The 26,964-nt window shown below is 42.7% G+C and overlaps 2 protein-coding genes across 3 annotated transcripts; both read right to left on the bottom strand.

Moving 5' to 3' along the window:
* Window positions 1-1,486: 1,486 nt before the first annotated feature.
* Window positions 1,487-17,468, bottom strand: nacad (NAC alpha domain containing). The gene is made up of 10 exons (XM_067601630.1): window positions 16,951-17,468; window positions 12,809-13,092; window positions 5,126-12,692; window positions 4,653-4,901; window positions 4,024-4,115; window positions 3,076-3,144; window positions 2,781-2,927; window positions 2,468-2,602; window positions 2,232-2,354; window positions 1,487-1,632 (listed from the first exon to the last, which is right to left on the bottom strand). Exons 1-10 carry the CDS (start codon window positions 17,033-17,035, stop codon window positions 1,618-1,620), a joined length of 8,766 nt encoding a protein of 2,921 aa, XP_067457731.1. The 5' UTR covers window positions 17,036-17,468; the 3' UTR covers window positions 1,487-1,617.
* Window positions 17,469-19,209: 1,741 nt separating this feature from the next.
* On the bottom strand, window positions 19,210-26,190 carry tbrg4 (transforming growth factor beta regulator 4). 2 transcript variants are annotated; one of them, XM_067601628.1, is made up of 11 exons: window positions 26,077-26,190; window positions 24,554-25,077; window positions 24,127-24,447; window positions 23,508-23,682; window positions 22,708-22,865; window positions 22,454-22,564; window positions 22,217-22,361; window positions 20,964-21,212; window positions 20,670-20,781; window positions 20,409-20,523; window positions 19,210-19,783 (listed from the first exon to the last, which is right to left on the bottom strand). In XM_067601628.1, exons 2-11 carry the CDS (start codon window positions 24,974-24,976, stop codon window positions 19,682-19,684), a joined length of 1,911 nt encoding a protein of 636 aa, XP_067457729.1. In that variant the 5' UTR covers window positions 24,977-25,077; window positions 26,077-26,190; the 3' UTR covers window positions 19,210-19,681. The 2 variants fall into 2 exon arrangements, with proteins under 2 accessions (XP_067457729.1, XP_067457730.1); XM_067601629.1 differs by lacking the exon at window positions 26,077-26,190 and adding an exon at window positions 25,949-26,052.
* Window positions 26,191-26,964: the final 774 nt, after the last annotated feature.

The raw sequence follows: 26,964 nt of genomic DNA, 5'->3' as shown, positions 1-26,964 counted from the left end.
AGAAAGTAGTCCAGTCGTGTTTTTATCAACTCAGGTATATTTCCAAAATTAGATCAGTTCTGTCCTTCAGTAACACAGAGAAAATTATGCATGCTCTTATATCCTCCCACCTTGATTACCGAAATACCTTGTTTACTTACCTGACCAATCAAGCTATGGAGCAGCTCCAAATTGTTCAAAATTCAGCAGTTAGACTATTGAAAACAAAACAAAGCGATTCTCACACATTACACCAATCTTGGCTTCACTGCACCGCCCTCCAGTCTCTTTTAGAATCCATTTTAAAGTGCTCTTTATCACATACAAGGCTCTTAATGATCTGTCACCAGAGTATAAAACTGAACTATAACAGAGTCCAGGTTAAAAACAAAGACCAATCAAGCCTTTGCAGTACTGGCTCCTCGGCTCTGGAACAGCCTCCCACTGAGCTTCAGATCAGCTGACTTTACATCTCATCTTAAAACATATTTTTATAGAATGACTTTTCCTAACAGCTGATAGACTACATGTCTATGGTCATGAGCTGTTTCTTTTTTTCTTTCATTGAGAATTTTTATCTTTTTCTTCTTTCATTGAGAGATTTTATCTTTTATTTGTGTAGATATATGCATATATGTGTATCTGTATGTACAAGTATGTGTGTGTTTCATTATTTTACCTCTTGTAATTGTCCCTAATATTATGTTTTGAATTTCCTCTCCTGTGGAAAGCACCTTGTGCTCTATAAATAAATGTATTATTATTATTATTATTATTATTATTATTATTATTATTATTATTATTATTATTATTATTATTATTATTATTATTGTTATGAGCAGCATGTCATGATGTTACAGCCCTCATTTATTAAAAGTCCAATTTAGTTTTTGACCTCATATGTTATACCTATATGTATAACTGAAGAGTTTGAGATATACATGAAAAATAATCAATCAATCAATTTATTGTGCTTCAATAAATAGGTCTGTTAACCTGGAATATCATCAAAATACAATTTATGTTTTTACCAATAAGTTTGAGAGTGATAGCATGTTCTAATTTGGTCTTTACACCAACTACAGTATTACACCTTTGAGATAACAACCTTTTAAACACTTAAATAGATTTTGCATTTAGATAAGATGTAATCATTTTTGAAAGACAGAAAGCTGCATTACTTCCATTTGCGGGTCAGGAAAATTTCAAAATCTTTGTGTGTGCTAAAAGAAAAAAAGAAAGTATGTGGGTTGGTAAGTACAGAGATAAATAGATAAATAAGCCAGAACTTTATTGTTCAGTGTTACATTTTGTATTTAAATTTCAGGTCTAGACTGTTTTCACACTTGCAATTAATTTTGAAAATGGGGTAAAAGAAAAAAGAGAACATTTTAAATATAGGCCTTGTGAATTTGCAGAAAGTTAAGAAATGCGCTGCTCCTAATGTTCAGACACCAAACCATCTGCACTGTTTTCATTAAAATCAGTCTTATGGTACAATCACAGCTCACGTTGTAACAGACTTTATTTAGCAGATATTGGGGATGCAACATACAGTAGCAGCGATACAGAAGAGTCAGTGGCATTTAGGCTTTATAGGCTGGAGGAGGGGGTCAGGATTCAAATTGTCCTCATCACTCACATGGTCAGCTCCTATAAGGAAGAGAAAGAGAAAAATGGAAAAGAGAGAAAAAGAAAAAGGTTTCCAGTAAAAATGTTACAGTCAGAAATATGTAAAAAATGAAGAGTGTTAATCAAAATACACTGTAAATATACATTTCTTATGAATAGGACTATGTAGTGTCTTCCCTGATATTAAATAGAAAACATGAAAATATTACACTACTTAAAGAAATTAAATTCTCTGGGATATTCAAGATGAGGAACTCTGTTTATACTCAGCCAACTTTTGCCAGGGATCTTAACACAGCTTCATCTCGCCTTCTACCCCGTCAAGAAAAAAAATCATCTGCGTCACTTAAACAACTACAGCACTTAGCTCAGTGTAAGTTCTTGCTGCCACCTAGTGGACATGAACTGTACTGATGACCTACAGAACTGTAGAGGTTGTTCAGTTACTGGGGAGAAATTCTACTTGTCATTTGTCCTCTGCTCTTTCTCCTTTACCCGCCCTCCCGCTCCATGCACGCCCCGTTCCCTGGCTATGACTCATTATTTTGTTCACCATCTGCCCTCCCTCTACCCTCTCACTCTTCCTCTCTTGCCCCCTCCTTCCCCTCCTTCCTCCTCACCATGATAGCATTCACAATGTCATTCTTGTTGTGTTTCAGTGCGCGGACGGCCTTGGCTCGTGACACATTGGCCTGAGCCATCACTAGCTCAATGTCTCTCTGCTCAAGACCTCCCTCGTCCATCTGGTGTATAGAAAGAAAAGAGACAGAGAGATGTAAAGGATAAAGTTAACAACACAATAAAATATTTTACAGAGCACTAGAACACTGACTGTACTGTATAGATAAGACAGTACCTCTTCTTCCTCCTCCTCACTTTCCTCCTTGATGGTGAGGCTGGGTGGGACAGGAGGGGCTAAAGGAGAAGAGGTCACAGGCACCTTGAATTTCTCGGCAGCTGCCTTGTGAGCCTGCTGAGATAGGTCCTCAATCTGAAATGTGAGGAGAGGAGAGGAGTTAGATGGGAGACAATGCATGTAATGAAGCTTGAATAATAAAAGAAAGAAAGAGAGAAAAAAGAAAGAAAGAAAGAAAGAAAGAAAGAAAGAAAGAAAGAAAGAAAGACAGAAAGAAAGAAAGAAAGAAAGAAAGAAAGAAAGAAAGACAAACCTTTGCCTCTCCAAATACGATATAAATGTCTGATGCAGGGCTTTTGAATACATCTGGTCTGCTGATAACAAACAGGATACTCTTTGACTTCCTAATGGTGATTCTGGTCACACCATGGACCGGCTTCAGACCCAGTTTAGACATGGCCTACATATGCATACAGCGACAGGGAAAGTGAGAAAGACAGACAGAATAATGCAGATAAAATACTGGTGTCATAACATCCTGTAAACAACAAACATCCTCAAAGGAAGCATTGCTTTTATAATCAGTTTTTTACAGCGTGTACTCTGACCTTGCGGGCCTTCTTCTCACTACGGCTCTGTTTCGGTCTGTTCAGCCCTTCATCTGCAGAGGAGATTGACTGAAGGAGAGAACAAATATTAATAGAAAACATATTTTTATATGGCAAACTTGCCAACTGATATCACCAATAGTTTTCTAACCTATACCAACTTAGGTTAGATAACAGCGGTTTTCATACAGCACAAAAAAGCAAATTATCATGCAACTGTAGGTGAATTAAGAAATACTAGGGCTGCAACTAACAGTTATTTTCATTATTGATTAATCTGCTGATTATTTTCTCGATTAATCGATTAATCTTTTTGTCTATGAAATGTCAGATATTATTGGAAAATATTCATTAGAATTTCCCACCACCCAAGGTGACCAAAAATATCAAATATACAATTATATAAAACAGAAAAAAGCAGCAAATCTCTGCATGAAAAGCTGGAACCAGCAAAAGTTTGGCATTCATGCTTAAAAATGACTATAATGATTAATTGATTAACAAAATAGTTGATGATTCATTTTCTTTTAATCAACTGATCAATTAACTGACTAATCATTGCAGCTCAAGAAAATACTAATACCTAAAGATCCTAAAACTAAAGTAGGTGACAATATAAAGTGGGTGGGACAGTGGGATAATTTTGACATTATCAAGTGATATCTGGGAAGTGCAAGAACAAAAACAAGCTTATACACCATGACTACTACTACCGTAGTTTTCAGTCAATCAATGTGTAACCATGCAGTTTCCTCCTTATTCTGTATTCATTATGCTGGGATTTTTAACTCAATATAACACATTATAATGTATAACACAAATATAAAAAATTCTGTTTCAGTCATGTCCTCTCTCACATGTCATACTTGTTATAAAAGGTTCCAAAGAAAGATATGAGAGAATCAGTACAGGCAATGAGTTCCAATAAAGCAAAATGAACTGACTCACCTGCGGCTCTGATGGTCTCAGTGGCTCCGGTTCCTCTAGCTCAGGCACTGACCCCTCACTCTCAGACTCATTACAGGAGGCCACTATGGAACCTACCCAAGCATACATGCAACACGCATACAAGTGAGGTGTATCATCTTCTTATTGCCATAGTGACTCATCACCATAGTAGAAGTAATGAGGGCATTAGTGATTGTATCTCATTAGTGCTGTTCATTATAAAATCCAAAAGATTATCTAATCAGCACCAGAGAATTTAATTAGCCTATGGAAATAAATTTAATTAGATCTCCATACTATGTGATTTTTTACAACATATGCAATGCGTCATTAGCAACAATGGGAAACTCTTCATCCATAATTCAAGCAGTGAACTATATAGTGCAGAGCATTTATGTCTCTTGCGATGTCATCTGTCAGAAAAGCACAGCCACTTTAAGCATGTCCTGCATCATCAATTTATATTCAAACACATGTAAATGTAATACAGAGCAATAGAAACTGTGGTTGTTCTATTGTAGAAACAGAAAGTGGGATGGAAATAGGCAGAAATAGAAGGGTGGAGTTTATAGAGAGCAAAGGAAATTTAGGGGATTTCTCGGTCCCATAGAAGGTCAGAAACAACTCACAATTGTTTTTGAAGGATAGGTCAATCTCTTCAGAAATCTTGTGGCTGTGGTTGATTGGACAGCCTGACTGTCTGTCAGTCAGTTGGCGGGCAGAGAAAGGCTGGATTTCCATTTGATTGGATGGACCAGACTCTTTCTGCATGGATCCATTTCTGTTTCCTGCAACTCCCCTAGGCTGGGATCTGTGACCACGTCGAGGCAGTCCACCATCATCCTCACTGTCTGTCTCCTCCTCAGCCAAACTGGGACCTTACAGAGCACATAATCATATTTGGATTATGAAACTCACATTTGACTTTGTTTGAACAAACATTCTGCTTAATTAACCAATGGAGAATTTTTCTTTTTGATAACAATTATAACATGCAAAGTACCATTTCACAGTTGCCAGAACTGACTGTGAGAAAAAGGATAAGAAATTCCTTATGTATTGCTCTGATATCAATCTAACAAGCTACCATTTCTATACTCACCTCTGCATCTGTCTTGTGTGCTCCATGAGCGACCTTGCTTGATTTGTTTGTGAGGCTCGATGTTGACATTAGGCTGAGACTGTGACAAGGACTGAGTATGGGGAAGAGAAATGGAGTCTGAATCTGGAGCCCCAGACCCACGTGAAGATGACTCCTGGGTAGGCTGGGAGAGGCTATGCGGCACCGCAGTGGAGGATGAGGGCAAAGAGACACTTGTGGCAGATGTAGTTGATGTAGGAAGGGCAACAGTGACCTCTTGGAGGTTGTTGTTTGGAGGAAATTGGGTAAGAGGGGCCGTTTGGCTTGTAGGTGAGGGGGAGCAAAGGGTAGAGGTGGTGTGGCACACAGACAGTGAAGACTGTTGTTGGGTGGAGATGACAGGTTGGGATTCCTGCACAGGTGTAGGAAGATCATCTTCTGGCTCTGTTGAAGCACAAGGGAGAGGGGAGGAGGAGGAAACAGGAGATGTTGAGGAAGAAAGTGGAGTGAAAGAGTATAATATGGTGTCCTGGGTAGGTGGGCTGTGGCCAGTATCTATGTTGTTATCATTAATGTCCACTGCAATTCCCCTCTGACCAGATAGCGGTCTGTTATCAAGCACCCCCTGTCTGTTATCAAGCACTCCCTGTTTCTGATGTAATTCTTGATTCATTGCCACCACAACATTGAGGTTGTCTGGGGAATGCTCGGTAGAACTGCAGTGTCCATGACTGGGACTTTTGACATCAGGACTGAGACTGTTATCCCCCTGCATCTGCGAACCGGATTCAGTGTTGTCTCTGCCAGATGTCCTTTTCTGACAGTCCGTTGATGATGCTTTATTGTTTGAATTTTGTCCTGTCATAGTTTTAGAATCATCTGTGATCCCCTTTGACCATCCATCTGCTGTGGTATTTAATGGAACAGAAGGTTTCTTTGAATCATCGACAGATTCAGGGCTAGAGTCAACATGACTGCCTGTCTGGGATGTCCTGCGTTTGTTCTGCTTCCCTCTCCTCCCTTTCTTAGTAACATTTGGTTTATCTGTGCAAAGCTCCCCCTTAGGGGTCTGACACGCAGAGTGTTCTGGGGCATTCTGTGCAGGAGAGGTTTTTCTTTCCTTTTTGTTCTTATCTTTCTGTTCACCTCTCTCTTTCATTTTCTCTTCTGATTTTTCTTCCTCATCCTCTTCCCCTGAGTTATAAACAACACACTGCTGTCCTGTAAAGGCATCTTTAGTCTTTGGTTCTTCAACAAGTTTGTCAGTCACAGGACTGGCATCACCTTTTCTTTGGCCTTCAATCTGAGGCTCCACCACCATCTCTGGTTCTGACTGGGAACCAGTATTTTCCACCTTGTCTTGATGAACTCTACTTGATCTGGATTCATTAGATTTACATTTAGGAGTAAATGAACCAAAGGATCCATGTAGCAAAGAAAATGCTGTATTACTCTCTGGAGTGATTGTCTGACACTCTGGACTAGTATGACATCTTGACTTGGCTTTATCTGGTGAACCAAGATGTTGGTTGCTAATAGATTTGTCCACATGAGTTTCAACTAGCGGCACAGAGAAGCTACAGAGACCTTCCTTTGAGGATGGTGTCTGTGTTGTGTCCAATGGCTGGTTTAAGGAGCTGCCCATTGGTTCTTGCTCTTCATCAGGAATTGTGTCTGAAACCCGAGATGGCATCTCTTCAAGTGGAATATTAGACACAGAGTCTCTGACACTGACACTCACACTCTGGGGTCTCACTTCCTCTGATAGAGCATTCAGACTTCCACTCATGGACTCTAAGGAGTCAAAGGCAGTGTCATTGTTATTGTTAGAATTATTCCAAGTGTCTTGTATTTGTGTGTCTGTGTTATGGCCATCATTGTCTGGATTTAGATTACTGACATCGTCCTCCGGGAATCTGGAGCTTCCATCTTCTCCTCCCCCTGCTTCTGAGATCTCCTCAATGGACTTCCAACGGGCCAAGTTGGACTCAGAAGCTCCCTCTCCTACCAATTCCTCATCCGCCATTTGGTCTCTCTTTCCACACAGACTGTTGTTATCTTCCTCATCCAGAACAGAACCCAGAACATTGTCATAATTTTTGTATACTTCACTGCTCATATTGGGAACCACAACAGTCTGTGTGCTTTGGCCCTGTGTGTCACACATGAGCAGACTCTCTGCCTCTAATTCATACCTCTTCCCCAGAGACAGTGAAAGAGACTCCCCTGCTCCCCAGACTCCAAATTCAGACCCCGACCCTAATCCTAAACCTAACCCTAGCCCCAACCTGTCATCACACCATGCCCCAGCTCCAGGACCAGTTTCCCTGCTTGTGTCTGTTTCTGAATTTTCCCTTTTGGGTGAGATGGCCAGAGGGGAGTGTGGGGATCCAACAGCTCCCAGCACCCCCTCATCAGTAGTCAGGGTATTTTCCCTCAGGTTCTCTTGGGCAGAGTCACCAGGGCAGTGTTCAGGGGTCAGGGCTGACAGGTTGTCAGCAAGTCCTGAAGCAGTTGAAACTGGGATATTACTGGGGTTGGGACAAGGGTCTTTCGGACAGGAGAGAAGAGGAACACCTTTATTTAAGTCATTTGTGGCAGTGGTGATCCCCATATTCAGAGAAGAACCAAGATCAGTGCTTCTACACTCCACACTCATAGGTTCAGCCAAGGCATTTCCATTCTTTTGGTCAAGCTCAATGTCAGACTCCCCGTGAATACTGGACCTACACATGGCCTCTGCCCCTCCAGGCACATCAGATTTATTGGAGAAGGACTTTGGTAATACAAGTCTACTTGCTCCTGCAGTCCCATGGCTTCCTGGTTGATAATGACGGGGCTTGATGAGCAATTTGAAAGAGTCTCTTTCTGGTTCATGTTCAGATTCCTCACCTGAATAATCATTGCTCTGTTCCAAATCAACATCTTTCAGCTGGATATTTTCCTCAGCCAATTCCTCTGGAAGATCTGAACCACTAAGGTCTGTAGTGTCCTTTGTGGAAGTTGCAGAAGGAGGACAGGTGTCGAACTCAGCAGCAGGATCAGGCAGAGCACAAATAACAACAGGAGTGGGACAAGGGCTAAGATGAGGGCTGTCCTTAGGCTGCTCAGGAGGGTTAGAAGAGCCAGAGATATCCATTATCTCACTCTCACTCCCACTCTCATTCAGGTTGCTTGAAGACTCTGGTTGACAAGAAATTGCTTCTGAATGACAGGACAGTTTTTGGTGATCCACTGGTTCTGCTGTGCTCACTTGTGTGTGCAAAAGATTTGTCTGACCTATGCCACTGTCAGATTCCAGTTCAGGGTCTGATTGGGGTTCAGGGGATTTAGGTGCATCCAGAGATTTGGGTTCTATATCATTGTCTTCGGGGTGGGCAGCAATGTCTTCAGAAAGACAGGTGGTTTGAGGGTGATCCACTAATTTGTCTGTGCTCAGTTGTGTGTGCAAAGGTTCAGTTTGACCTATTTCAACAACAGGAGTGGGACTAGGGCTAAAATGAGGGCTGTCTTTGGGCTGCTCCAGAGGGTTAGGAGAGCCAGAGATATCCATCATCTCACTCTCACTCCCACTCTCACTCAAGTTGCTGGAGGACTCTGGTTGACAAGAAATTGCTTCTGAATGACAAGACAGTTTCTGGTGATCCACTGGTTCTGCTGTGCTTACTTGTGTGTGCAAAGGATTTGTCTGACCTATTCCACTGGCAGATTCCAGTTCAGGATCTGATTGGGGTTCAGGGGGTTTAGGTGCATCCAGAGATTTTGGTTCTATATCGATGTTTTTGGGGTGGTCATCAATGGCTTCAGAAAGACAGGTGGTTTTAGGGTGATCCACTAATTTGTCTGTGCTCAGTTGTGTGTGTAAAGGTTCATTTTGACCTATTTCAACAACAACAGGAGTGGGACAAGGGCTAAAATTAGGGCTGTCTTTAGGCTGCTCAGGCTGCTCCAGCGGGTTAGAAGAGGCAGAGATATCCACCATCTCACTCTCACTCTCACTCTCACTCAGGTTGCTGGAGGACTCTGGATGAGGAGAAATTGCTTCTGAATGACAGGACAGTTTCTGGTGATCCACTGGTTCTGCTGTGCTCACTTGCGTGTGCAAAGGATTTATCTGACCTATTCCATTGGCAGATTCCGGGTCAGGGTCTTCAGAAAGGCATGTGGTTTTAGGGGGATCCACTAATTTTTCTGTGCTCACTTGTGTGTGCAAAAGTTCAGTTTGACCTATTCCAACAACAGGAGTAGGACAAGGGCTAAAATGAGGGCTGTCTTTAGGCTGCTCAAGAGGGTTTGAAGAGGCAGAGATATCCATCATCTCACTCTCACTCTCATTCTCACTCTCATTCAGATTGCTGGAGGACTCTGGAGGAGGACAAATTACTTCTGAATGACAGGACAGTTTCTGGTGATCCTCTGGTTCTGCTGCACTCACTTGTGTGTGGAAAGGATTTGTCTGACCTATTCCACTGGCAGTTTCCAGTTCAGGGTCTGATTGGGGTTCAGGGGGTTTAGGTGCATCCAGAGATTTGGGTTCTATATTGTTGTCTTTGGGGTGGGCAGCAATGTCTTCAGAAAGACAGGTGGTTTGAGGATGATCCACTAATTTGTCTGTGCTCAATTGTGTGTGCAAAGGTTCAGTTTGACCTATTCCAACAACAACAGGAGTAGGACAAGGGCTAAAATGAGGGCTGTCTTTAGGCTGCTCAAGCGGGTTAGATGAGGCAGAGATATCCATCATCTCACTCTCACTCTCACTCTCATTCAGGTTGCTGGAGGACTCTGGATGAGGAGAAATTGTTTCTGAATGACAGGACAGTTTCTGGTGATCCACTAGTTCTGCTGTGCTCACTTGCATGTGCAAAGGATTTGTCTGACCTATTCCACTGTCAGTTTCCAGTTCAGGATCTGATTGGGGTTCAGGGGGTTTAGGTGCATCCAGAGATTTTGGTTCTATATCGATGTTTTTGGGGTGGTCATCAATGGCTTCAGAAAGACAGGTGGTTTTAGGGTGATCCACTAATTTGTCTGTGCTCAGTTGTGTGTGCAAAGGTTCAGTTTGACCTATTCCAACAACAACAGGAGTAGGACAAGGGCTAAATTGAGGGCTGTCTTTAGGCTGCTCAGGAGGGTTAGAAGAGGCAGAGATATCCATGATCTCACTCTCACTCCCACTCTCATTCAGGTTGCTGAAGGACTCTGGATGAGAGGAAATTGCTTCTGAATGACAAGACAGTTTCTGGTGATCCACTGGTCCTGCTGTGCTCACATGTGTGTGCAAAGGATTTGTCTGACCTATTTCACTGTCAGATTCCAGTTCAGGGTCTGATTGCGATTCAGGGGGTTTAGGTGCATCCAGAAATTTGGGTTCTATACTGTTGTCTTTGGGGTGGTCACCAATGTCTTCAGAAAGACAGGTGGTTTTAGGGTGATCCACTAATTTGTCTGTGCTCAATTGTGTGTGCAAAGGTTCAGTTTGACCTATTCCCATGGTAGCTCCCTGTTCAGGTTCTGATTGGATTTCAGTTGGATCAAGTGCATCCATTGATGTAGGCTCTAGTGATTGTGCATGCTTCTCAGTGCTGTACAGACGTTCATCTTCCTCCCCATTATAGGAGGCAGAATCTAATGAGTCATCGGTATCATCTTGGAAACAGAAGGATTCATCCAATCCCTCATTGATTGATGTCTCTGAAAGTGAATGAAGGAAGGATGCTGAGCTGTCCTCATCTGTAGGATCCTCCACTGCTTTGCTGTCATACTCCTCCTCATCATCTTCCTGCTCTTCTTCTTCCTCCTCTTCTACCACTTTCACCTCTACCTTAGCTTCCTCGCCTGCCTCATCATGGTCATCGTTATCATCATCGTCATTATCATCATCACCATCAGCAGTGCCATTATCATTGCCATCACCATCATCATCATCATCATCATCATCATAATTGTCATCATCCTCTTCATCATCGTCATCATCGTCATCATCATCATCATCATCATCTTCAACATCTGCCTCCTCCTCTCCTGCTGCATATGCATCAACATCCTTCCCTTCATTTCTGTCATTCACTTCTCCGATTTCATTCTCATCCTCTGTGGGGAAGAGCGTGATTTCCATTGAATCAGCCTTAAAGATAAGACTTGTGTGGAGAGGAAAGGAGATGAGGGAGGCAGGGATCATCCTTTCTTCATCTGGTATATCATCAGCACATGCCGCCTGGGAGAGCATGAAGGAACTGGGGCCAAGCCTGTCAAAGGCTCCAGGACAGAATGCATCCAGGAGAATGACAGGTGAGTCAGGGCTAAGGCTAGATGATGCCATGGTCATGTTCTCTGTATCAGGAGTCAATTCAGTGGATGCTAGCTCTGGGTGGTCGTCCATCTGTCCATAATGTTCCTCTGACATACATGCTTCCAATTGCAGTTTCAGGCCTGTCTGCATGGGGCTAGAGTACTCTGCTCTCCCCGCACTGGCCTCTTCCAGTGGGCAGAGTGAGCTCTCAGACTCTCCCCCATCCTCCTGAGAGTCACTGCTGCGGCTGCTACTGCTCCTTAGAGGGGATGTATCTTCAGTCACCCAGCAAGGACGACAACTTTCTCTGGAAATCTTGATCTCTTCCCCTTTTAGAGCCTCGTCCTCCTCAAGGATCACTGTCCCTGTTATACCTATAAGTGGATTCATGACATAATCCTCAGGACGGTACAAGCAGAAGTCCCCTGCCCTATCCTCCTCCTGTTCTGGACCTACTCGCCCCTTTTCTTCCCCTACTTCATCTCCGATCTCTGATAAGGAGCCCACAAAGCAAGCAGGGGCTTCTTGTGTTTCTTCTGTGAGGAGCAGGTTGGGAGATGTGGAGGGGGAAGCAGAAGATGTGTAAGAGGAGGCCCAGCTGCCTCCCTCTGCTGTTATATAAGAGCCAGAGGGAGATGTGAGAGGGGAACACAGGTCCTCACTGTCTGAGGGTGAGCCAGGGGAGAGTGGGCAAGCTGGAGAGCCAGGATATGAATGATGTTTAAGGTGCGAGGGGCAGGAAGCCATCTTGATTGGGGTGGAAGGGGCGGTATAGTACAAGTCAGGGTCAAGAGATGAGGGCACACCCACTCGTAGTGGGTCAACAGCATAGGCTGGCTCAGAGAAGGACAAAGCAACTGGACAGGCCAGCTCAGAAAAAGAGAGGGAAGGCACTTCATCTTGAGAGAGGGTTTGACCCTCTTCCTGGTTATCGATCAAATTCTCATCTGTTGTGATTGGCTCTAGGGAGGAGGAGGAAGGGAGTATGGGGTTATGAAAAGGGGAAGGGAGTGTGGTTGGGGGCTGCACAGGGTCTTTTTCCTGATCCTGCTGTTTTTGAGGGCTTTGGGCTTGGCTTTCGTCTTTGCTGGTTTCCAGCTGGATCTCTTTTGCTTGTGCCTGAGGTTCTGAAAAGCTTGGGATAGCTGGCAAAGGAATAGCCTGACCACATGGCTCAACCAGGGGTTTCCCTTTCTGGATCTCTGATGCTTTGAGCAGTGTCTCCTGACCCATCACCACCCTTGTGTCAATGGTCTGTGGCTCCTGATAGTCACTCTCCACCTCTGAACCAGTCAGGACCTGGGAATAACATATTATACATACACATTAAAATTCATATCAGTATACCGCTAAAATGGGTCTAGTAGCATCTACTGTTAAATTGCAAACATAGCCCTTACACACATAATACACACCTTGATTCTCTCCATCTTAACAGGGATATGGCGGCCACAAGGTCCATGACCACCTAACTTTCCAGACAGTCTGGGTGTGTTGTGGCGATGGTCTGAGCCTTCAGGTTGAGGTCTTGGAGTACCAGAGGAGCTAGGTATTGCATGAAATAGTCGTGGTCCAAACGGAGAGGTGCATGATGGGAGTAGCTTTTGAGGAGTACTGGGAGAAGGGCTAGAACCACTGTCGCTAGGGGAAGAGCCACTGTCACTAGGGGTGGAGTCTGTAGACGGATGTCTGGTCATGTCTGCAAAACAGAAAAAGCAACATAAAACAACATGTCAAATAATTTGAGTACTTTGGCAGATTTATGGTAAATCTTGACCCTTACATACAGTTCAGGTCAAATTTGACCAATTTTTACATTTGAGAGAAGTAAAAACACCCTAAACACCTTTCTTTCTTTCTTTCATGACTTTTTCTAAAGTGACCCAGAATATCCAAAAATTGAAAAATTGAAATTTTTGTACATTTTTGTACTTAGATGGGGTTAAATTTGACCAATATTTTTTCAGAAATTCAAAAATTACCATTCAAAAATGTTGTTGCATTCTTCACATTCAGTAACATTCACTGAAATCATTATTATGGTTGTCACATTCTCCTGTTTGAGGTCACATAAGACCATAATACAGTATAGTGTAATTGTGAATGTTATTTCTCTATAAATAAATAGCGTAAAACCTAAAGAATACACTCTCCCTGCTCTCTGAAATCTTAATCACCCATTTATTAATGAATAATAAGGTAATAAGGTAATAAGGTAACAGTATGTAAGGGTTAATTGTGATGAGGAATTAACAAAGAAATAAAATCAATTGATCTTACTGAATTATTTTTACACCTTCTTCAGTTTACAATAATAGACTTTTTATCTCTGCAGTTGAACTTTACTTTTCTTCTCCCACACACTAACTCAAGAGAGCTACAAAAAATGTCACCAAAATGCCAGTCAGTAGATTCAACAAATATCTCTCAGCTCTGTATTTTACTCTGACACTGCACATGGCTTTGGCAAGCGAAATAATTGCAAGATTGAAAACAGATTGTAACAGACACTGTTAACAAACAGTCTGGGCTGTTTATTTGAAAAGAGTTCCTCATCAAGTGATCCGGTTTTATGCTGAAGAGTCCACTGTTGTTCTGTAGTGCTCCACCATAAGGCTGAACTCAAAACATAGATGTAGAAAACAACCCCTCTCTAAATACACTACACTATTGTACCTTACCTCTCCCTGTGTCTCTGTCTCGCTTTCTCTTTGAATATCAACATGCACAATTGCACAATTAGCCAGAGGTAAAAGGAACAGTTATTGAATTAATCTATTCTCTGTCCTCTTGTCCTTCTAGACCACGCTATCATCTTCATAACTGTCATCAGGGATGGGGAAATCACTGAGATGAAATGACAGGATGAATGAAAGAAATGGGGTCAGGGGTGAGTAAAATGAGTCTTGTATATGAGTAAGACAGGCAAAGGGAGGCTGTATTCCTCATTTGTTTCAGTTCCACTGCACAGCTATAATGATTTTCTTATGTCGGATTGATTACAATAACACAAAACTATACATTCACTCAAATAAACCCTTAAGGATTTGACGTAAGCCTCTTTCTTTTCAACACACAGGCAGGGAACAGTACCTTCATTTGCTCTCTTAACTGGGCCATTGCCACGGTGACCTCAATCCACATGCTGATTGGCCATTATAACACACAAGTGGCTCAGCCTTGTGCCAGCCACAAACACACGCACACACACACACACACGCACACACACACATACACACACACACACACACACACACACACACACACACACACACACACACACACACACTTGCTCTGCCAGGAACCCAGATATCACTTACTAATTCACTTTCTGTTCTGTTGCCCCTCCCTTGTCTCACTCCTTCAAAATGTCTCTCTAAACCTTTTCCTGTCTAATCCTCTCCTCAGTTCTGTTTTGAACATGTATATATATAGCTGTCTCTATTTGTTTCACCCCAGTTGTGACATATCTCTTCTCTCACTGCGCTCCTGCCCTGACTGTGATGGTGGCTGACGCAAGCATCAGCACTTGCCATCGGCCCTGCCTGATTGCTGCCCCAATAATGAGCTCTAGGTGTGTTTGTGTGCGTGCTGAGTCATGCCTCAGAGACTAAAACCTGCCACTAATCAGAGAGATGCACAGTTAAGCATGAACACAAGCCAACTCCTGCACTACACTTACACGTACAATACAGTTTGATATGGGCCCTGACCATGTGATTGTTTCCCCTCTACAGGGCTGACTAAAAAGGCACCTAGCTTTGGTGATCATGTGCATAGGAAAACAAAAATACAATCATTAAGACATATCTGATTTATAGATAATCAACACAACACACACATTGCACACATTTAGAAATATTGTATCTTCCTCCCTTATGTTCTAGGCAACTGTATATTGTTGGAACTAGGATTTGACTTGGCTGCTTAAATATGCCAGTGAGATGTATAACTGCCAGACTGCGTCTCTCAGTTGCAGGCTCAGCACTGGAAATAATCTGTGGATGTCTGCCTCTCTTCCGCTTCCTAGCCCAGCCTGGGAGTCTCCTCTGTGGGAACACAGTGAAACTGAGCACACGGCTTGCCGTACGAGGAACAGGCCGCACTAAACTGAGCAGACCGGAGCTGCGTCACAGAGGCTGCAGCGCCGGCCTGTCAGCCCTAAGGGGAGCCTCTATTTCAGCTACTGCTCTGATTGAACCATGAAAAAAGACACCCCAGTTGTCTTCTTCTCTTTGTCTTTCTAATCTGAACCTCCCCTTTAGTCATAATCACTCCTCTAACCTCTCTCAAGTATGTGTCAGGATTAGCAGAAGTTGGAGCCAGAGCATCCGACAATTCTCTCTCCTCCCTCCTCTTCCAAAATTCAGGCCAAGGAAGCTTAAAATAATTTCAAGCCTATGAACAGGTCAGGGCAACGATGAAATTATAACAGGAAAATATCCAAAATAGCCTGTGTAAATGAATTCCAGCTGATTGGGGTATTGAGTACTCTAAATCGCCATTAAGGTTATCCATCATAACTGTCACATGTTTACAACAGTACAATTATGAATTATAATTATATAATAAGATTGTGTGCAATTGTTGTCACAGAATTTGTTCCTAGGAGGATATCCTCCTTTTGATCGTTATTGTCTGACTGTAATTAAGGGGACATTAATAAAATCTCGACCCTCCCCAATTTTTCATCTGCACTGACCCATCCTTACTTACCTCTATTTCTCTGCTAACTAGCTGACTTAATTCTCAATTTCACAACTTCAGGAGAAATATGAGCAATAACTGTGATGGAAAAACAGTTGGCAACAATAACAAAAGCTCTTGTGTTTGTGTGGTCATGTCTGTGTGTTCCTACAGTGCTCTGCCATGCTGCTGTGTCATGTTCCTGCTGAGGATGGGGGGGGGGAGGAGCCAGACTACACTGCCCTTACAGCTCGCAAAGACTGCTGGAGAGATGTGGATGTGGTGGATGCGGATGGGGTGGCACCGGGGCTAAGAATGGGGCAGCAAGAGGAGGGATAGGGGTGAGGAGGCTAGGGTTAGGGTGGGGAAAAGCAGGGCAGGGGCCTACTAATGAAGATGGGGGCTTGGGCACTGGGGGGAGAGCAGTCGCACAAAGGTTTTGGAGGTCAAGACATTGTTCGTTAATTGGGATTTAGTGCTGATGAGTGCACAGAGTTGGGCTGGGAGTTAACAGCTCTTGGGTGGAGGCTTTGGGGAAGCTGCTAATAGCTGGGAGACAACATGCGGTTTAGTGAGGAGGCTAACATACAGCTGAATCACAGTTCACTAAGACTGCACATGTCAACAGATAGAAGTCTAAACTGACTGTTCTCCGCATGTCAATTTCAAATAGATAGTGTTTACCACTTATATCTACCATGTCTTCTATCTTACTAACTCTCCCCCTTTTTCTCCTCCTGCCACAATCTATTTAACACTATCTAGTTGCTCTAAACCGTCCTCTTCCTCTCTCCTTCTCCATTATGCCCTGGTCGCTATCAGCTCAATTACCTCATTTTCCCTTCTCCGTCCCCAAACCCAGAGGTCCTACCTGGTCCAGGGAGCCCTGTCTCCTCAGCTCCCTGCTCTGGATGCTTGTCGGTGGGGACAGATCTGTGAGTGCTCTCCCCCGGCATGCTTCTTGCTGGCTCTCTTTGGCTCTGACGCAACGATAAACCATACAGCCGGAACAGACAAGGTGAACAGGGATAGAGAGAGTGAGAGAGCGAAAGAGAGAAAGAAGGGAGGGGGGGGCCTGAATGCTCAGCGACCCAACACTCAGATCTTCCCTGCAGCACGTGTCTGTCTATGTGTGTGTTTGTGTATGAGCCAGAATGAGGCAGAGACAGAAAGAGAGTGAGAGTGAGAGATGGGAGTATGTGCTGGTCTCTTGCTGCGGTGCAGCACAGTGATGCTGCTGTAGTGGGTGTGTGTTTTAGAGCCTCATGATCCAGTTCATCTGAATATGTGTGTGTGTGTCTTTATGTGTGTGTGTGTGTGTGTGTGTGTGTGTGTGTGTGTGTGTGTCGAATCTGAAAGGGAGCTGCAGTATTCTCTCTTGATGCCCAATTCCTGATTCCCTCCCTCCCTTCCTTCCTCCTTGTATCTCTCTCTACCCATCCCTCCCTCCTTCCTCTGCCCCCCATCCCACCCACCCCCCCCCCCCCCCCCCCACCCACCCTTCTCTTCCCAGCCAAGCTGTGACTGGATCTTTGGAGATGATGTCAGCAAATTTCCACTGCTCTCTCAGTGCTGCCCTCAACCTTCAAGGAAAGGACCAGTACTGCAAAAACAAGAGGATGATGGAGAAATCAAGCAAAGAAGAGAGATTCGAGGAAAGCGAAACAAACGGGGCGGGGTTGGGGGGGCAGAAAACACAGACAATCAAAAAGGGCAGAGGCAAAACCTTTAAGTGCCAATTATACCCTCTGCCTCCTACTCTGATTACATCCCTGAGGAAGCAACAGGGAGACATTTCCCTAGAGGGCAGCTACAGCATCTGTTTCGGCTCTCCATTTTAGCCACCTCTCTGACACTCTTGCATCTCTTTCTTTGTTTTTCTCTACTTTTATAGATAAAAAGTGCGGGAAAATTTGCTGGAAATAGAAAGAGAGATAGGGGGTGGCAGCACTGAGCCAAATGATCAGCAATGGTAGTTTCCATGGCAACCCTAAACTTCCCATGATAGAGTGCCAGCTCAGCAGAAGTCATTGCTGCTTTACTGGATAATGTCTAATAGTCTCAGTACAATCTTCTTGACCTCTACAAATATAGCTGCTGGTAAGCTCACAGCTTAAAAAAAGGAAAAAGTGTTCAGAATCACATTATCATCTCAGGATGTGTGTGTCCTATGCACAGCAGCACTTCTCAGGTACCAGTCAGAGGTAAAATAGGGTCACCAAAACTAAAATCATGTTGAAATTTTGTTAGCTTTGCTTGAACACACCTGCTGTGCGTGTGTGTGTGCTGCACCTGCACACTGCTAAGCCATCAGACAGGAGACACCATGACTAAGGAGTTCAATACTGGAAGTGCTAGCTGGGCTGTTCATCAACAGTCCATCAATCCATTAATCCCTGAATATCGGGAGGGATGAGGTGGGCGCCATGCTTCTGGATCATGTGATGTGTTTATCAGAGAGTTTATCAGTTACCTCATTTGTCTCTGGCTTTGTATTATCTTGCTTCTCCTCTTCCCTGGCTTGCATTTGGCAGTCCTCCTCCCTCTGGCACTTAACGGCCTCTGATGTCAGAGTGGTTCTGCTGCCAATGAGGTTGTGTAAGCAGTTTCAGGACAGCAAAGTGTTTGTATGAGAATCTTAGCCTAGCTGCTGCTCTTTAACCAACATGCACATTAGCACACATACATAGGTAGATTCAGTATATATATATATATATATATATATATATGTATTTTAAATCCATTCAAATTTAACAGATCAACATTAAACATGTATCCTTTAGCTAACCATCCTCTTATTTGGCGATTTAAATGCCTCTTGTGTAACATTGCCAACCAACCTTGAGTTGACAAAAAGGAATTAATTAGTTAATCACTGGATGAACAAAAAAAGAAAGTAGTTGTCATTTTCTGAGTGAAGCCATGAGGAGGCTTCACATCAACCTGCTCTATGCCGATCCAATGTGTGCTTATCATACTGCTGCACTCACACACACCAGTATGCCAGAGAGGTGTGTCACTAGCTCTTAGATGTGAAATGAAGCATCCTCTGTCTGAATATCACACCAAACAACAATCTAATGCAACAGGCCCATGATTACGCGACAAAACAACAAAAACAGACACAAACGGCAATAAAACAATTTATTCGATCACAAGATGATGACTTCACACACATTCATAGATATAATTAAGTTAATTCCAATCTATTCACATACTGTTATTAAGCATGTTGTGACCAGAAATGTCGTCAGATAGGCACCGTGCTCCAGTTTTGACATGTCACTCACAGATGCAACAACTTAGTCCTTGATCATATCAGTACTACTGAAGGACTTGCTGCTGAGTTTATTTTGGTCTCTCCTTGGCTCCAAAATTCTAGCTCGTCATCTCCATGGAAACAGGGAAAGCCCCACACGTTGCCAAGGGAACCAAAGTGAAATTTTTTTTTTTTTCGGACAAAGTATGAGAGCGCTTTTCTGCAATGCTGCTCCGTTCTGAGTGGGAACAAGGGTGTATATGTGTGTGTTCCCTGCGGGCCCCATTTGGTTGTGAAAGCTCTGATTTAGCTGAGCCTACAAATTTGCTGAAGACTATCCAGTTCACTTGGCCATGTCCTCGGCCACAGCCTTCCCCATTTTATCCTTGAGGTATGCCAGTTTCTGCCAGTCTGTCTTCAACTCAAGCCACTCATAGTATGGCACCTGGAACAAGACAAATACAGTTATAAAGACATTTCTTTAAAGAGCAAATGAAAACACAATTGTAAAACAGAAACTTTTTTTTAAAAAAATGGGACAAAATGCTGGTTTTCAGGTAGACATAGTGGCCCAATTAAAATGTCTTGCAACACTGCAAACCTGAGAGGTAAGTGATATTACTATTGGCTTGGGAGATTGTCCTAGATGAGAGAGGGAGAGCTTGGAATGGCCTAGATGAGGCAGAGCTGTGGCTGGTAGCTCTATTTATACCACAGACTGCAGCGGGGCCCACCTGACTCTCAGCAGTAACAAAGCATTAGGTACATTGTTTTCCTGTTAGCCTGTCAGATACTGCTGCTTCTCTGCCTCTTTTCACTGAAATGTCAGTCACTATTACAGCAAAAAGTCCCTTTTCAATTGGCTTTAGTGTGTGTGTGTGTGTGTGTGTGTGTGTGTGTGTAATAAAAAACTGATCTGAAGAACAAACAGCTCAGCTCGATGTATCTGCAAGGGTGGAGGCAATAAAATGAAACACTGCAAAAAAAGGCTTTTGCTTTAAAGTGAAAGTGAGCCTTTACTTTAAACACTGCTACAAGGGTGGGTTATCCCCTCTCCTGCCTCTGCCTACCTCCACTGTGATGAAGCCAGCCAGGTGGAGATGTCGCTTCATCATGGCAAACCGCCCCAGAAGTTCCTTACTCTTTGAGCCAAAGTTGGGAAATTCCCAAACCAAGAAAGCAAGCCTGGAAACAGATGGACACGAGTGGATCAGAGAGCAAAATCACTTTAGACAGTTAGAGAAAAAGAAAAACAGACAACATTCAAAGGGAGAAAAACAAAACAAAATTTAATACAGCCAAAGTCCACATAATTCTCTTCTATGACTCACCGCCGTGCCCCTACAGGTAAATCCTGGTCTCCTCCTCCGCTGTGTAGATGAGGAGCTTTCAGCTTCAACAAATCAACTGGTTTGTTGTCATGATCCACTACCAGCTCACCATCTGATTAGGGAGGGAGATGTCAGCTATAAAAAAGCTCTTCAAAACACCGCTTCATCTTAAACTTTTACAACAGGTAGAGAGATGTGTTAAATATTGCTTTCTATGTCAAAGTCCTGTAAAACACAGCCCACGTGACTGCTTATGGCAGAAAATATATTTATGGGCTACCTAGGCCCTCTTACCAATAGTCCATCCATACACAGTGTCAACCCCAGTGCGAAGGGCCTCTGTCCTCGCACCCACCAAACCCTTTAAAGCCACTCTTAAACTGCTCTGCAGGGGGGTGAGGGGGGAGCTGCTGGCCGGCATAGACTGAGCAGTCACCAATAGAGAGGCTACAGCCTCTGAGGCACCTGGATGCTCTAAGTGGAGAGTAGCAGCGATGTGGAGGAGCTTCAGCCGATAATTCTCCGCTCGAACTGGACTGCCCTCTACAGACGAGAAGAAGACAGTGAATGAGTGATGTCAACTCATATGCACCTGTGCTTTTCAAAACCACTTCAAGAATGTTGTAGCGATAAATTGGTTCATATCTGTGAGATACTGAAAGAAAGTGACTGCCTAACTAGAAATCTATTGGTGCTGTACTGCCATCTTCTGAACCATATGGTACTTTGACAGTCAGCTCCCAGAACCCTGAGAGATGCCACAGCAGTGCAGGGTTAAAGAAAAATATGTACATATGATACCATCCAGTAATTTATAATGTAGAAATACAGGTTGATTTCTGTGTCAGGACAGCAAATGATCTGGGCATTTCTAAAAAGAATATATTGTACTATGGCTGCAACTAAATTATTTTCATTATCGATTAATATTCAACTGTTTTTATTAATTCAAATAACTTTTTTTTTTTAAAGAGGTGAAAAGTGCTCTTCTTTAAAATGCTAAATACTAAATCTACTTACTAAATCTACTAAAACCAAATATATCCAGTTCACCTGTACAATGATCAATGAGCAGTAAATGGTGCTTAATAAATGATTAATTCATCAATCAATTACCATCTTTGGTGATTAATTTTCTGTTAAATGACAATCAAATATTCTGCCACCATATAATTGCAGTATTCTATATTTAACAAGCTATAAGCTTGGTAAATATACAGTAGGTTAATGATCAGTTTTACAGTTGACAATGATCAGGTGTACTGATGTTGTGCTCTTTTGTTTATGACAAGTTAAGGAGGGCACTCAGATGGGGCATCGTCACCAGTTGCCTGAGCAACTTTCATTCACCAGCATCTCTCAGTTTAGAGGAGCAGGTGCTTTATTCCAAGTTTTCCCTGAACAGCTGACAGTGATGTATGCAAAAATATGAGCAAGATTAACTGTACTGATACAAAGTGTGTATTTGCATATTTATAAAGTCACTATTTATCAAAAACAAGGAAGTGTGGAAGTAGGATAAAAACCCTGCAGCTCATGTTTCTTACCTGACAGAGTAGCAACGTGTTTCTGTTGTGTGAGGGGGATGAGGTAGTGAGGCTTGGCCTGCTGTAGTACACACAGAGACCACACCACGTCTGTCTGCAAGAAAGGCTCCAGATCTGCGAGAGAGGCCTCCAGTACAGAGTGAACCTTTACACAAAACAGACAGAGTGAATAAACACTAGGAAGCAGAAGCAACCATGTAGTCAACAGACAACAACAGCCTTTGTTGTCATTAGTACCTTGCTATAGAACTCGTCACTTTTGCTGGGCTGGAAACCCAATCTGGCAAATGTCATGAGCAGATTACAGAGCTGAAGAGTGCTGTAATTCTGACTGTTTGCTGTGTAGTGCTGGTAAAAAAAAAAAAAAAAAGTACACAGGGAAAGTTACACAGTGAATGATAAAAAATCTTATTATTAGTTCATTTGAGATTAGAGATGAAGAACTGTTCAAAATTAATTAAATACAAATTAGTCTTTGTTTTATGACTGACCACAGCAAAGGCCTCAAAGAGAGGGATGTGGAGCCACTTGAGGAAGCCCAGTGATTTTGCGCAGCGTGTGACATCGACAGGGCTGAGCTCAGGGACTCTGGGTAACAGCTCCGAGGCCATTCGCTGAAATACCTGAGACTGGTGGAAATTCAACTTCCCTAGAGATGAGCAAAGACAAAGGTGTTACTGCTAGCATTATGTAGCATGTTACTGTGCAGACGGTGCTTTCATTACTTCTGACTTGCACTACACATTAAGATGTTTACACATGAGAATGTCTGCCAGTAGCCTAGCATAAATAGTGGAAAATTTGTTTTTCTCTTCTCATCTTTTAAAATTGTATAAATAAGCTTAATTATGAAAAAACTAAAAAGACTTGTTGATTAGCACTGAGAACATAAAATATCACCAATAGCTACTTCCATATAAAAGACAGAGCAGTTGTAAAGACATTACAGTTTCAGCATTAAATCCAACTAAATACTGTATAAAGTGCCCACAAATGGGGTTTTTAAGTCCCATGTCTATGGTCTTCTATGCCTTTGCTGGTCCCGATTAAACATGTTTCATTCCTGTCGCTTCTACTTCTTCACTACTTTGTAAAATTTTTACTGTCTGGATACAGACATGACACTTTAATTTAAGTCAGTGGACCTTCCACTCCTTAAAAAAGATAGCAAGATAAAGATAAAAACAAAATGGTGGCTTAAGGCAACTGAGACATGAAAATACAGTATGTTCATTTGGTTTATGCTTTCCTTCCATGTTAAATGATATCTTCTGATTATGAGTGTTATTACCATAAGCATAGGCCACGTCAAGTATCAGTGTAGTGGTGAATTCTGACGACGGCTTCTGGAGAAGGTGGTAGGACAGAGCTCTGAGGAGCGGGACAGATCTGCGGCCCAGAGTGGCCAAAGATACACAAACTTTGCGGATGTCTTCTGCTGAAAAGCCTTCTGCAAGCTCCAAAGCCTACAAAAGTGACAGGTAGGGGGTTAGTGGCTGTTTGAGATTATGGACTAAATGTACCGCCACCCACTGGCGCTCTCACAGGCTTAGTTTAGATTTATGCTCCAAAAAGAAAAATGGTCTGATTGAAGATAGGTTTTAACTCTCCATAGGTTGGCTGATTTTTGTTAGTATGCACATAATTTCTTAACTTTTGTTCACCTTCCATTGGGCTGCCACCCCAGACATAATATAGATTTATTCTAGCCTGCATACTCATGATTACAAACATATTACTACTTTTTCTACTATATGCTCACTACTGAAACTCTTTAAAATGTTTTTCTCTTCCTTCCACAGAGAAAGACAGTTTCAAGCTTTTAAAGACAGCAATTTACATTCTGCAGCAACTTTGATCTTAACATGTTCACCCGGGACATTGACTCTGTGTGAAATGGCGATGGATACCTTGTCCTCTAGTCTGTCCATCAAGGTTGGTGACAAGTGTTGTCCTCTGGATATTAGTGAACTGACAGTTTTAGCATCAGAGATTTCAGTCCAACGCAGTTCCAGCTGTTTTAATGCAGCGTTTACTATTGCCACATCCTGCTGTCCTTTCCTGCCTGCCCCCCAGTGTACCACGAATCCCAGCTGCTTATAGGTTAGCCTGCGGACTCGCCACAGGACCTCTGTCTGGACGGAACTGAGTACTGAATCAGTTGCGGGCACACTCATAATCCAGAGAGCGCGCAACACCGACACTAGAGTGTTGTTCCATATTGAAGACATCTGGAAGAAAAACACAGGCGTAAATGAGTCATTAATATTGACAGGTAAGCAAAAAGGGCCTGGAGAAGATGTCAGTCACCTTACATTATGTATCTGGCTTCCCTACCTGCTGAGTTATGGTATCCATCATATCTTGTAGCCTTGAATCCATCATCAGATCTGGATGTTGTTCCTTAAACTTGCCCTTCGTCTTCAGCACCAACCGAGTCCACTTCATCAGAGCAGTAGCAGCTTGATTACCGTTTCCTCTGTGCTCTGCCCAGGCCACCAGGACGTCCTCAGGCACTGCTGCCTTTTCAACCAGCTCATCCAGCCGGGTACGTGTAGGCATGCTTGGAAAGGTGTCTTCCTTGGCGATCATCCTCCCCTCACACATTTGCCTCTCTGTGATGCACGGCCAGGCCTGACCCCTCTGCACCTGTAGCAGCCCAGCCACAGTCTGAGGCAGGCGAGCAGCAGTCACAGCTGGAGCCTGGGAGGAAGCCCTGCAGAGCAGCCGGGCATATCTGCCCAAGAGGCGACTCGCCATTGCGCCCCGAGAGACAAAGACAGCAGTAGCAGGTAGTAGCGAGGAGATATGAGAACGTTTTCTCACAATTCAGCAGCCCGAGTCACCATCACACATCTGACCTGAGGAGGAAGTGGAGAATTCAGCAAGAACCAAGCTGGTGAGCATTTTAAACAACACCTCCCATCCCCTCCACGACGGGCTCGTTAAATAGAGAGCACCTTCAGCAACAGACTGATCTCCCTGCTTTATACCATTATTATTGTACAATGTATAGGCTAATCATAATGTTTCTATTGCATGCTGAATAACAATAATAATTCTACTCTTAAATGACTTTTTATATTTTATTATATACTATGTAAATAATAATTGCACAATTGATAATAACCTTTTCATCTATCTCACTAGTCTCATTGTATTATCTGTATAGCCTACTACGTATATAATTACTGCACAATGCATAAAAATAACCATTTCTATTTTACTATTTAACTATTTTATTTTATTCTATTCTTGAATGGTCTGGATGGTGCTGTTGTGACACTTAAATTCCTCTTGGGATTAAGAAAGTATTTCTTATTCATATTCTTATTGAAACTATGCATGTAGTTAAAGTGAGAGGTCAGCAGGTTAAAGAGCCATATACCTAAAGAATGAACTGATTCTTCATTTACTCAATGAGACTTTCAATTAGTAGCAAACACAAACTGTGAAAAAGTACTGGTATGTTTACCAAAGGCGTAAGTCCTCTCACAGTAACTATTACTGTACTGTGATCACTGATCTTTCCAGCGACTTCCACAGAGCTCTTGGCAAGTCCCAATGAGGGTTGTGTAACCCATAACGCAGCCACAATATATAAGCCAAGACAAGTGGATATCAGCTATCTTTCTGCTGTTGTAACTGTGACTGAAACCACATCTGTCCACCTGAAAGAGTGATGTTACACAAGGTGGATGTTTCTGCTGTCATGTAACGTCAAATCCTGACCTTGTCGCGGAGAGAAAGAGACTTGCAGCGATTCACTTCCTCTCACAGGATTGGACCTTATTCACAATGCTAACATGCAGGCAAAACTCACACCGCCATCACCTGTGTCACATCCATACATAACTTACCTCGATTAATGATATCTTTGGTAAAAAGCGTTTCACATGGAGCTGCTTGTCAGTGACGGTCGCAGAAAAATGACGTGGTACGACGTCGTCACGTGGCCGGCCGTTTATCTCAGAAGATTTTCCTTGTTACAGTCACAAATGTACTCACAAGCATGTCAGATTTTTTTTTTTTAGCAAATTACTCTACATGGTGATTTTCTGTGGAACTCCCATTTTTCCGTTCATTCATTCAGTGGAAAACAACATTTGTTCTCCCAACAAACTGAAAGAAGTACATTACAAAAATGTGCATAATTTATATCCCACCAACAAATTCGTGTCAAGATTCGTGGATATCGATAACAAATGTGATTTTTGTAAAAATGAAGAAGACACAACTAAACATCTACTTTATGTATGTCAGTATACTACGGAAGCCGAGAACGGCCGTGCTTGCATATATTTTTTAATTTTTTTATTACCGTTATCTCGAGAAAGCAGACTTTGTTATCGGTGGCTCATTAACTATACTGTCCAATAGCCAGAAGTCAGACTACATGGCAGAATCTCTGATACGAAAAAAAAAAAATACTTAGACTAATGTCTAATGTGTGTTTCCATGACAAAATAACATGTAGTTATATTTTCATTAGGTGCATTATTGATATGATAAAGGCACCTAAATTGTTAGTGGTGTAAACTGAACCATCATGACAGCCACTGGAGTACATTATGCAGTGAATGGTTAAGGTTATGTTTATTTATTTAATATCCTGAGGTTTTGAATTGTCGTGAAATGGATGACTCAGGCATTCTCACTTCTGTTGTCAAGTAGACATAGCATTAACATGTATTGATATGGCTTGAAAATAAAGAATATATAGACATCCAAGAAAATATGACCTCTCA

Source organism: Thunnus thynnus, chromosome 10 (assembly GCF_963924715.1).
Source record: "Thunnus thynnus chromosome 10, fThuThy2.1, whole genome shotgun sequence".
NCBI classification, from domain to species: Eukaryota; Metazoa; Chordata; class Actinopteri; order Scombriformes; family Scombridae; genus Thunnus; species Thunnus thynnus.
The sequence above is the reverse complement of the archived record's forward strand: the minus strand, read 5'-3'. Positions and strand labels throughout refer to the sequence as shown.